Source organism: Megalops cyprinoides, chromosome 12, assembly GCF_013368585.1.
Source record: "Megalops cyprinoides isolate fMegCyp1 chromosome 12, fMegCyp1.pri, whole genome shotgun sequence".
Taxonomy (NCBI): Eukaryota; Metazoa; Chordata; class Actinopteri; order Elopiformes; family Megalopidae; genus Megalops; species Megalops cyprinoides.
This window is the reverse complement of record NC_050594.1, coordinates 8,674,902-8,687,190: the sequence shown is the minus strand read 5'-3', so window position 1 is coordinate 8,687,190 and position 12,289 is coordinate 8,674,902. Positions and strand designations below refer to the sequence as shown.

At 41.8% G+C, this 12,289-nt stretch overlaps 1 protein-coding gene across 2 annotated transcripts; it reads right to left on the bottom strand.

Annotated features, from left to right (window-relative positions):
* Positions 1–3,445: 3,445 nt before the first annotated feature.
* Positions 3,446–11,924, bottom strand: col10a1a (collagen, type X, alpha 1a). 2 transcript variants are annotated; one of them, XM_036542266.1, is made up of 3 exons: positions 11,847–11,924; positions 11,249–11,390; positions 3,446–5,954 (listed from the first exon to the last, which is right to left on the bottom strand). In XM_036542266.1, exons 2-3 carry the CDS (start codon positions 11,373–11,375, stop codon positions 4,117–4,119), a joined length of 1,965 nt encoding a protein of 654 aa, XP_036398159.1. In that variant the 5' UTR covers positions 11,376–11,390; positions 11,847–11,924; the 3' UTR covers positions 3,446–4,116. The 2 variants fall into 2 exon arrangements, with proteins under 2 accessions (XP_036398159.1, XP_036398160.1); XM_036542267.1 differs by having other exon boundaries at positions 3,446–5,951.
* Between the last annotated feature and the right edge of the window lie 365 nt (positions 11,925–12,289).

Genomic DNA, 12,289 nt, shown 5'->3' with positions numbered 1-12,289 from the left:
CTAGCGTCCTGGTTGTCTCAACAAATACCTGAAAAATAGTCCATTAACTGTTCTGTTTTCTGATTTTAGAAATATGTTAGAAATAACTCCCATGCCCTCTTCCCCGTTCATAACATCGATCCATTTTAGAAACAAAACACAGATTCTTATTGTCCCCATAATAACATTGATCGTAGTCATGAAACAAACAACCTCATGTGGGGACACAAGGCAATCATTTATAATGTTGTGGGCACATTAATCTTAGCAACCACAGAACATTGTCATAATGATATGTGGTGATAGAGGCCACTCCCAGTTACACTTATAACATAGAAAAAATCAAACTTTTGTGAATGAAGGGATTCTTGGATTCACATACAGCCAGAGTATCCTGTGCTCAAAGAAACTGAGGCACCTTGTGCAGTTTCCAACAATGTACAACTGTGAAGTTAGATTTCCCACCCTTGTTGATCTGCAGACATGTTGATGTTTAACCTGATTTGGCTGATTTTCCTAAACTGCCTGCATTGCAATAAATTCCCTGTTTACGCAATACATCTTTATTTACTACAGATGATATAAAATTGTTAATGATTATCTGAAATGAAAAATAATTTGCTGGCAAATATAGCCTTGCTAAAGTTAACAACATGCCAGTTAAAGAGTTTACTGCTGTTTAGATAATGTTTACCAGCCATGTTACCTCAGCTAACTAGCTAAGTAGCTAACCAGCCAGCTAGATGCAGCAGCTGTGTTTTCTCAGAGAAAATGTAGGGTACCATGTTTTCATTTCTTGCACCCACTGTAGCAGTGCAATGCAAGCAGGTCAGGGAGATCAGGTAGTGACAATGTGGAGCTAACCAGGTTCAGCTCCACTTTGGAAGCAGACATCCCCTCGTTAACATCTCATAAGCGCAACTCCATTCATCATTGGGAGAGGACGGGGTGAGTGTGGTGAAGTGCCTCCTGCATGTGAATGCACCACCGCCAGCGGTGACCTCTCACCTCTGCCAGACAGCGGCAGTGACTTCTGTCTGACCCAAAGTATGTTCTCAGTTTACTCAGTTCCCACAACAATCTGAAACATTTTCAGTGGAGCAGACTAGTTAGTGTTTAGCATTTAAGCAATTTAGCATGGATAACTAATTAGCTGCATAACAATCAAGGAGACACAGTTCTGATGACTTAAGGTGGAAATGCATTTCTTTCAAAATGTTTAGTACTAACTTAAATGTGAACTTACTTTGAATGGAAGCATTGCTTGAAACAGATATTTGCTTTGTCCTGCAGTAGCTTGCTAGCCAGTAGTACCTCTCTATCATTTTTTTTACTCTGATGAGCCAAAGGCAATCTTCTGAAAACTATCATCTGAGTGTTAATATGCTACATGATATGCTCTCACATGCAAATTGAGAATTAAAATTTGTTGAAATGGTTATATTTGCTGTTGTGGCCCTGCAGTTATGATGACAGCTGTAATGATAATTTGATTTAGTTTGCAGAGCAGATGCCTTATGATCAAAGCATTCCAAGTACACTAAGAGTTTGTATTAATTTAGTGCTGTAGTTTCTTTAAAAGTTGGCTTTGAACTAGGAGGACACACTGAAGTCATGTATATTAGTTTCATCTGCATAGTCTCAAATGTAAGACTGTGATTAATATTTCCAGCACTTAAGTATGATGTCATAAAGCAAGTTGTAGAAATTGTAGGGTGGCAGCAGATCATTCTTTTTTTGGAGGAAATGTTCTGGACCACCTGGTAGTTGGTCATAGTGGCAAGAACTGTATTTTTATCAAGATTATCATGAGGACATTTTCCTTAACTGTAGGACAGTGTTTGGATTGAGCACTGGTACGGGTAGTGACCACATCACGGAAAATCTTATTGGATTAATTCAGTGTACCCTTCAGTGACATCACTTTAAGCAAAATATAGGGTATGGCAGAATAATGTAATGTATAACAAAAATACGTTCACTGGCGAGTCAGTGGCTGTAATAGCCATGTCCCAGCCTCAACCACCTCCTCAGTTACACTCACAGTTCCATCTGTTTCAATGTTTGCTCTGTGACTACAGTCGTGACCTTGAGCTCGAGATGAAGATTGCCTCAGTAAATACCCAGCTGTATAAATGGATAACATTGTAAAAAGCTGTAACCAATGTAAGTCGCTCTGGGTAAGATAATGTGAATAATGTTCTGAGATTTCAGAAATGTATTATGATGTGCAAAGGCACTTGCTTCTTTTGAACTCTTGCTATATGTTTTCAATGTCAATTTTACAGGTGAAACAAAGGTAAATAAATTTTAACATAAACTGCAGTACTGGACTACCATGAAGAGATGCATTAAAGCTAGTTAACTCCCATCAGAAGTGATGTATGCAGTATTGGCCCATTGTTGAATACTCTGCCCTGCCAAGGATAAGAGCAATGAAGAAACCAGGACACCAAGAAGGTCTTTCTTCAAAATTGGTTATACTGCTTACATGGGGTCATTGTGAGGGTGGGTGACACATGGTCTGCTCAGGTTATGACAGTTTGGATCGGTTGCTGTACCTGTTTTGCTTATGTTCCCCCTCATTACACTGGAAGTGTAGTGTCAGATGAGCAGCCTAATAATGTCCATGTTAGGCCTGTGTGAAGCTTGGGGAAAAAGTGCTTACAGAGGAATACGCACGATCGGTAGTTCACCACAGTGAAAATGTGATTATTAAATGTGATTTTTTTGTTATTTTTGCATGGTTATTTTGCATTTCTTGTGTCACTGGTGTAATTTATTGACTAGCAACTGTGGCATTGTTAAAAGCATGATGAGTCTGCAGGGCTGTTTTAATTGGTGCAGCTGGAAACCATTTTTTGTTTGAAGTTCTTTAAGTCTTGTATGAGGTAGTACTGTGCAGTAAATCCATATTTTATAAAATGTATACATTTATGCAATGTATTAATCCATTTAATTACATAGGAATCTGTGGAAAGAACAATTGCCATCCCAGTGGACTACTATATGTTACTATTCATTTGTTTTGAGAACAGATGCAGCTCTTTGACAGTGGAGATTCTTAGTTATTTTTATTTTGATGCATGTAGAGGTATGTCATTATTTTGTGTGAGGTGATGCAGATGTCAGATTGATTTTTAATCACTTGCACTTTTTACCTGCCTTTATACCAGGCATTCCTTCTGACATCTGCATACGCTTCTTGAAACAAACATGTATGGCAAAGTATACTGTTCAGTTACAGCAGTAAACAGCAGTCTGGATAGTCTCGTCCAGCTATCAGATGAGAGCCAAGGTGCAGGGATTACTGCCAGAGAGTGTGATCCCAAATGGTGGGATCTTCTATAATATATCGATTAAAGGTATTCTCTACATTAATTCCTTGAATAATACATTTAATAGAGTAAAAACAGACAAATGTTTGGAACCAAGACAATAGTCTTTATTTAGGTCAGTATGTTATACATAACATAATGCATCTTAAGGGATATAACAATGTTGTTGACATACAGTACTAAATTTGAATGCCATTTATTGTCTTGTACAATTTTCGCCTCTGGTAACCTAATTTCATCTTCTTGCTATTTCATCATTTTCAAGGACGTCAGACACAACATTGTGTACAAAAAGTAATCATGATCTTTTCACTGATTATTCAGTATGAGTATTGGTTATGTTACCAACAGCACCATTTTCAAACAGACAAACACACAAAAATAAGAATCACCCGCTCTAAGCGGTAAAAACAAAACAAGCAATTATCAGAAAAAAAGTTTAATCATAAAAAAACTTCATGAATTTGACTTGCTGTTTGCAACCACATAAGAAATTTTGAAACTTTGGTACCTTGTAAACTATAACCCTTTTCCTGATAAAATGTTCAATACAAATAATTTCCTTCTTACAGACACCTGTTGCTTTTGTTTTCCATAAGATACCGCCAAATAACAAACAAAACTAACAAGTCAAGTTATTGCTGTCAGATGTTTTTCTTTTTTTTTGTTTTTGTTTCTTTTTTTTCATTTCCTCCAAACACTAACCTGTCTGGTTATGGGGTACTAAAACAGGGAGGTTGCTCTTTGGAGAAATGGCTTGTGGGCTTGGATGTTGTGTTGGAGATTTTGAAGTGACGTATCACGTTGAGGCGATGAGGAAGCCAGAGAAGGAGCAGTGGACATTGTCGGCAGCAAAAATGCCGTTGGCTTCATCGTCTGGGATCTGCACAAAGACCGTGTCCTCCTCGTTCAGCTGTAGCACAGCACTGCCGGACATCTGATCCAGGAAGCCCTTGTTGTACTCATCGTAAGTGAAAACCACTGGCTCGCCATTCTTATACAGCGCCACCAAGGCGTTGGCCCCATTGACATGCATGCTGTAGGAGAAGTAGTAGACTCCTGGCACTTGGCAGGTGAAGATTCCGGTGGAAGGGTCATAGTGCTGCTCTGCATTGTACACGATCTGGTCAAATTGAATGGGCTCTCCGGATGGAGGGTAAGCCTTGGTCAGTACTGCAGTGAAGGCGGACATAGGTGCCTTGACAAGCTCGATCTCAGCTCCCTTCTTGGGGGCCTCAAAAACAATCTCGCCGGGAGGACCAGGTGGGCCTGGAGGTCCAGCAGGTCCGGGCTTACCGTCATCTCCTCTGGGCCCAGGAATTCCAGGGGCACCCTGAGGACCAGAGACGCCCTTAGCGGTCAATCCTGCAGGGCCAGGAGGCCCAGGAAGACCTTGGTGGCCTTTAAGGCCTGGTGCACCTGCAGGACCTGAAGGCCCAACTGGTCCTCTTGGCCCTGGTGCTCCAGTGTCTCCTGCTGGTCCTTGCTCTCCAGGTCGTCCTGGAATACCCTTTGCTCCCGCAGGTCCCGTTGGCCCTGGGATACCTGGCGCACCTGTGTAACCAGTGTCACCTTTGCTACCCTGAGGTCCGGTGGCTCCCCTTGGACCAGCAGGGCCCGTTGGACCTGAATAACCTGGCTTTCCCTCAAAACCTTGCGCTCCCTGATCACCCTTAACTCCCTTTGCTCCTTGTGGTCCTACTGGCCCAGTGTCACCTTTGGATCCGGGCAGTCCTGCTTCTCCTGGGAAGCCTCTTGCACCCTGAGGGCCAGCTGGGCCCATAGGTCCAGTGGCACCTGGTGCCCCAGTAAACCCAGTGGGTCCTGGCTCTCCCTTCTGACCTGTAGTACCTGGACTACCAACCACTCCCCTCTCACCCTTCTGTCCAGGTGTACCTGATTTTCCATAACCAGGACTGCCGGGAATTCCAGGTGCACCAGTGGCTCCTGGGGGACCCTTTGGTCCTACAGCGCCGGGCATACCTGGAGCGCCATTCTCACCTGGCTTTCCGGGTATTCCAACTCCAGGGGCACCAGTGTGGCCTTTTGGCCCAGGCATTCCCATGGGTCCGGAAGCCCCATCACGACCTGGGGTACCTGACTTCCCAGGCTCCCCAGGGATCCCTGCTTTGCCTGGTTTCCCAACACCAGGTTGACCGGGGGCCCCAGGAGGACCCATTGGTCCCATGGCACCTGTTTCACCTGGAGCACCAGGTATGCCGTATCCCCTGTCTCCTTTTGGGCCTGGCAGACCAGGAACACCTGGATGTCCCTTCAGACCAGGCTCGCCTCTGGGCCCCATTGATCCGGGCAGACCTGATGGACCAGGTTTACCAGTAGCAGCGAGGCCTGCAGGTCCAGGGCTGCCAGCAGCACCAGGCATTCCCCTGGGACCTTGAGGTCCAGTTGCACCAGGTTCTCCTCTTGGGCCTTGTGGACCTCTTTCACCAGCTTTACCTGGTCCACCTGGAGTTCCTGGCTTGCCAGGTATAGAGTGGCCAGGTGATCCTTGTGGTCCGGGAGGTCCCTGGGCTCCTGGGGGTCCATCACCGCCTTTGCCAGGGGGGCCAGGGGGGCCAGGGGGTCCAGGCATTCCTGGCTCACCTGGGGCACCTGGCTCTCCAGCCACCTGCACTACTGGAGACAAACATAGATGTTAGTAAAAACTTTGCCTCACTTCTCTGTGTGGCTCCTAGCTAACATTTTAAATATCACAAGCTGGATTTTCATAAACTTGTTTAATAATAATAATAATGTGCTATAAATTTTATAACCAAAAACAGTAATGAGAACTGGACAAATTTTATTTTGTGGTGATTAGCAATGTGACATGAATTCTAATGTGACATGGTTCCAATGTGACATGGTTTCCAAACAGAACAGCATTGAAGTAATGGTGGCATGTGCTAACGCTATTACTATCAAATTTGAAAGATACAGTGAAAGCAGGACATGGCAACAGTGTGCCTGTATTCAAAATCCAAAACTAAAAGGCTCTCTGGAGTTAATAACTGCCCTTATGTCTTGCAACGTCCACTGGTAACTGGAACGGTGTGAATCAAAACGTACAAAATGAATGTTTGACTTGAATGTTGAATATTAACCGCATACTATCGAATAACTATTTTTATGTGGTAACTCCATATCAGAAACTGGTACATAAGTGCATGTTGCAAACAGAATAAGTTTCCTACAGTTAAAAGCTTAAAAGTTTAAAGTTATTTTGAACAAGCATGGTCGTCACCAAACTAAACAAAGAAGTTGGAGTTGCAGCCAGAACAGGGGATGGTAACCTCTGGCAAAGCACTGGAGCTGGGTCTCAGTGAATGGAGCTGCTTTGACTGGCAAAATTTCAAAAATACCAGAAAAGCTAGGAAAATGCTGTGATTGGGCGACTCCATATGGTAAATCACAGACATTTATTCAGTGGAGAAATTTCAAATTAGGATTAGTGTTCAGAGCTGAACCTGTGTATCAGTACAACAAAGTTCATTATTTGAACTAATTTTAACCCTACAGTTTTCCATGCATTGTTAAATTACATCCATGCTTTTACATGAGGCCTAAATGTGAAGATGGTGCTGTTTTGCAACACTGCAACAATCTTACGGAAGCATTATGAGAATGTAGCATAGGATGAGAATGTAGCAGTAGGCATTTAGCAAGTCAAAAAATTAATGAATAGCTTCAAATACCTGCGTGGTCAACTCCTACAAAACTGGTAAACCTACAGAAATGCACCTGGCTAGCTGTATCCTTATTTATTTTGCCATTTGCCATTTTTGCCTTTAAAGACATATACGCAGGTGTATCTAATGGAAAAAGAGGGTATTAGAAACACATACCCTGAATACGACTACCAAGTTCTATAGGTAGCTTGCTGTTACAACAAACAGAAGAAGTATCTGCCAGAAAGCTAAATATGTACTAAAATGTTAGCTAGCTGGCAAGCAGATTTGATCATTAAAAAAAGGTAACTTATTGTGTTATTGGTCTATATGAGAAAAAAACATAGTGTTAATGTATGTTAATCATGTTGTTGTAAAAGCGAAGGTGGTTAGTATGGTGTTTTTTTTAGCTAGCTACCAGATGCTGCTTTTCTGTATTGCATACCTGATGGTTAGCACATCTGTACTTTGTGTAATTAAAGAAAAATCTCTTTAAGCATGGTCAATATTACCAAAACTACTAATCAGACAAACAACTGTTTCAGAATGTTTTCTGCCTTGAGAATTTAACCATTCCATGTAAAGCAAATGTGGGGCAAAGATGACGTGAGAAGTCTGGGAATACAATTGCATGAGGTCAATTCATTCTTAATGTGCATGAATTAGAGCAGTAGAAAAACTTATCTGATTGTGACAGCAGCCAGATAAACAAGAACAAGAATGGGACTGTTTGCAAACAACATGGCAGACTCCCAAGCATTCCCTAAATGCTTTTCCTCCCTTCACCAATTTTAGGTAAAAATCTATAAGCTCAATCAACACAGCGGAATATTGTTGTTTTACACTGCATGACTAGCAATCAGGATAAATCAGTGAATACTGTATGCATGTATTTCACATGAGAGTTGTGCTTCTGATTCCAGTACTCAGTAGTGTATTCATTGTAATGGATAAGTTCTCACCTGATACTTGTGTTACTCCTCAAAAATGTTCTAATCAACATAAGTCTGTGCTTGTAATCAAAATATTTCTCAAGAAAAGAAACAAGTATGTATTTTTTTTCAATTGCTGTATTAATGGGGAAGTGTATCTTGTAACATGTTTAAAAATTTTGTGTTATGGTAGCTTGTTCTGTGTATTTGAATTGCTGTTATTCTCTACATTTTCCAATGCAAGTTGCTGTAAATAAGGGAAAAATCAGCTAAATTAAATAAAAACTGATAAAATGGTAATGATAATAACAATGACAAAAAAGTTGATAAATTTTGAGGACCAGTAGTGGCAGATGCACAACAACACCTGTTGTTCTAAATGCACAAATAAGTGTGATCCAAGGGAATGGATCCAAGGTGCAGTGAGAGATTTTGCAGCCAAAGGAAAATCCTCATCTGAGAGGTGCTGCCTCTAACAGCAGGCAGTTAGGGCATAGCCTGGAGTTGAACTCCCCCAGCTGTGCTCTGGATGCCGCTCTGCGGTACTGCGCCGCTGAATGAGCAAAATGCACGGCCAGGCAAATATTATCTGGCAAGCACCCAGCCCTTTCACCCAAACAGCTCCTAAAAAGTCTTTACCACATGGCTTTTTAGATTGCAATGCCGCATACCTTTTTAGACCTGCAATGCCAGGGGTGTGCTGTTGAACAGACAGCAGGATAGAGATGTTAGAAAGCAGACTCTATGATGGTCTGCCTATCAGATTCTGACGGGGGCAGACCTGTCGCACAGTGAGACTCCCATTAAAAACGCTTCCCAAAAAACAAGCTCTAGAAGCACTAACCGCTCGCACCGCTTAATAAGCGGCTTTTAAAGTGCCAGCTATTTGGAGCAACTGCACCCTGGCTGGGAGCACGTTGTCCGAGCCACAGATTGTGCAACACATCCCTTTAAACACAGCTCTCGCTAAAAAAAAAATATTTATGGAAAAGGGAAGCTGGAATTAGAAGCCTTTGGTTTTGTTTTGATGCGTCATGAGGGTTTCATGGGCTGTGTACCCCGGCAAGTAAACAGGGTCTTTCCCATAGGTCGCCTGTGGAGCCTCAGTTTGATAAATCAAAACAGATGTTACCGCACTTTCACGAGGCACACCCAAACAAACCACTTTTCGGTGTGTTTGGAGACAGATTAGAAGCATTAAACAAACTGAAAGCAATTCAGAGAGCTTAAAAATAACTCCCAGTAAGGTTAACTAAATTATAAAACCTTTCTTTCCAAGATTTAACACTAAAATAGGTATTTGCTGGAATTAAATTTCTAATTTAGATACAATCAGGTAAATACAACTACATTGCAACTACTTGAAATAGTTTAATTAAATTGTACTGCGCTGATGCTAGGAAATAGTGAAAGATCTCATGGGGACTAGAAAGCACAGCCTCAAAAATATTCATAGAAATACATAGAAATATACATAGAAATACTGTTTGTGAAAGTCTAGCCTAAGAAACTTAACCATACTTGACAAAACAGAACAATCAATATGAATCCTGACATTATAAAAACATTAACTATTTGACTGTCTGTCATCATCTGTATATATCTATGCAACTATTGGTAGACACATATACTGTATTCAGTCACTTATCTAATGATTTGAAATTTAATATCACAAATTATGCCTTTATCTTTCTTTTCATTTTGTTTAATTTTCATATACAATCATTTTAACCTATAATATAATAAGTTCCCTTGGGCTTTTCATACAATAAAATAAGATTGTGGACAGAAGTCCACATAATTTACTTTTTTCTGGTCCACTGAAGTGCAACAAGGCATACCTTTTCAGAAGAAAGCCTGACATGTATGAAATGTGGTTCACAGCAATAGATGTTACAAGTCACAGTAATAGATGATACAAGCAAATTAACACCTGGATATGAAACCAAACCTACGATCAATTGTGTTAAATAAGGCACACTTAGCATCTTCAAGGGAACAACTGTTGGCTTCTTTAAGATAAAGTGAATGTGGATCAGATTATAATTTAAGAATTTGTGGATGAAAAAGTCATTTGTTTTTAGTTGTAGTTGTATCTGAGTTGTGAAAAAATGCATGTAAAATGAAGACATAGTAGCAATAACACTGGATGAATAGCCAACTGTGCAATGAAACAAAACACTGAACTTGTGATTAACTTAATATGGAGATACTCTGCTTTCTGTTGGACTGAACGAAAGGAAAAATCTGACCACTACTGTGAAAATTGTGTCTGGTAGTGCATGCGATCACTAACATCAGCACACAGGTTTACCACCAGCCTAGCAGTAGTTCTGAAAGACTGTGGAGCTTGGAAAAAGTCAGCTGTTGGCTGTTGAGAGAAATCTCTGATTGCTCAAAGCAAGAATGAAATAGTGAAACTGTCAGGAGGCCGGTGCCTTGAAAAACTGAGGCTAATGAAATATGCAAATTGTCTGGCAGGAGCCTGCAACCCATTGGACGAACCCCTAGCTGCCCAGAGCCAATCATTTCACAGGAGGCACTTGCATCTCAGAGAGCCCTGCTTGCAAACTCCTGCGCTCTCTCACTCTACGCAGCCAGCATCTTTGGAAGCTGAAGTCAAGCTATCAAACCTCTGGTAAGACATAAATCCTAAAATACAGCTGATAATGCCTGCAATTCCCCCACAAGTGCAAGGTTTGAAGAGTAACATTAACATTAGTGACAGCACCAGCACCAATGTAAGGAGAAAGCACTAAAACTTCAGACTTCAGCTTCCAAAGTCAAGAAACATCTGAAGACACAGCTCTTCTGCACTGACCTGATCAGACTACCACCTAAAACAGCTTCTTATTTCTTAAAGTTTGTTTCCTTAAAAAAAAATAAAATAAATAAAATCCAATGATTTAATGCACTCGTATCTCTACCAGCTAGCTTGAACCTTGTCTGGCCAGCTATTGTATCCTGGTCATGCAGTACTTCTTATATGGCTTTTTGTTTGTGCTGTACTCTGCCTCACTTGTAAGTCGCTTTGGATAAAAGCACCTGCCAAATAAATGCAAATGTAAATATAAAACAAGGTGGCAATGTAGCACAGTACTTAAGGACCAGGACTCGTAACCAAAAGGTTTCCGGTTTGATTGCCTCCTGGGGCACTACTGCTGTACCCGTGGACAAGATACTTAACCCACAATTGCCTCAGTAAATATCCAGCTATATAAATGGATAACATTGTAAAAAAAAAAACTGTAACCGAAATAAGTCGCTCTGGATAAGAGCGTCTTCTAAATGCCAATAATGTAGTAATAATAAATGTAAAACATGTTCTTACCATGGCTCTTCACGGAGTAAGGCTGGTACTGGGGTGCCTTAACAGCTTTTTTCACGTAATATCGCTCTCCGTGAACCACGGCCAAGGCGGCGAGGAGAAGAAGAACGCTTGTTACTCGCAGTTCCATCTTCTGGAGCTAAATCTGCAAGAGAAAACAGGGCCGCATTAGTCTGCTCTCGATCGTCAGCCACGCTCTGCAGCTTGATACCACCGGTGACAAAATAAAAAAGCAAAGCTAAAAAAGTCTGAGAGACACTAGAGAAGTGCTGACACAAAAATGCTTGGAAAGATTCAAAAGCCTGAACTGGAAAGTGATGGGTTTTACATGCTGTGTCAGAACACCTACTACCATCCTGGCTCCCCATGTCTTTCTTGCCATGCTCACCCATCCCACCTCAAAACGAGCTCTCCCACAGCCCTTGTTATACAGCCCCTTTGCAGAAAGGCAGCCACAACCCCCCGGCCACCCGGCTACCACCGACCTGGTTCTGCCAGACAGACCGATAAATCGAGGCCCGGTGCCGGGCAGGCTCAAGGGAGCATCACCCAGGACCTGCTAAAAAAACACGAGAACGCGGCAAACGGGGGTCAGACGTACCAGCATGCTTGAGCTCCCAAAAACTCAGGGTTGGGCTGGCTGTCCCCACTGGTACTTTATATCCTTAGTTTCAGAAGCTGCCAGAGGAGCTGCTGCTGCTCTGTGCCATGATGTGGGTATTTATACCGTATCTGCCACTCGCATCAGTGAAAAAACGTCCGGTTGCAGAAGCCCCGCCCTCGGCCTGTGCAAGCTGTAATTAGCAGTCAGATCTGCCCCTGTGAAGACATGTCAAATCAGCTTTCTTTGAATGTTAAGACCCATGATTACCCTCTTTTTCAGTCTCCCCAAACAAGAAAAGGCACAAAAATGATAGGCTTTATTTGAATGATTTACTTATATTCAACAAATTAAAAAAATACTAAATAAGCACCGGTGTCTGCTGGCACTAACTGTAACTTATATTCTTTTAAAATGATAAATGTATTCTTTCTTGTTACAAA

What these genes read in the sequence shown, in the direction of transcription:
- col10a1a (XM_036542266.1), bottom strand. Translation starts at nt 11,375, where the DNA reads ATGGAACTGCGAGTAACAAGCGTTCTTCTTCTCCTCGCCGCCTTGGCC. An exon ending in TTACTCCGTGAAGAGCCATG is followed by an intron (nt 5,955 to 11,248) that starts GTAAGAACATGT and finishes GTTTGTCTCCAG; the next exon opens with TAGTGCAGGTGGCTGGAGAG.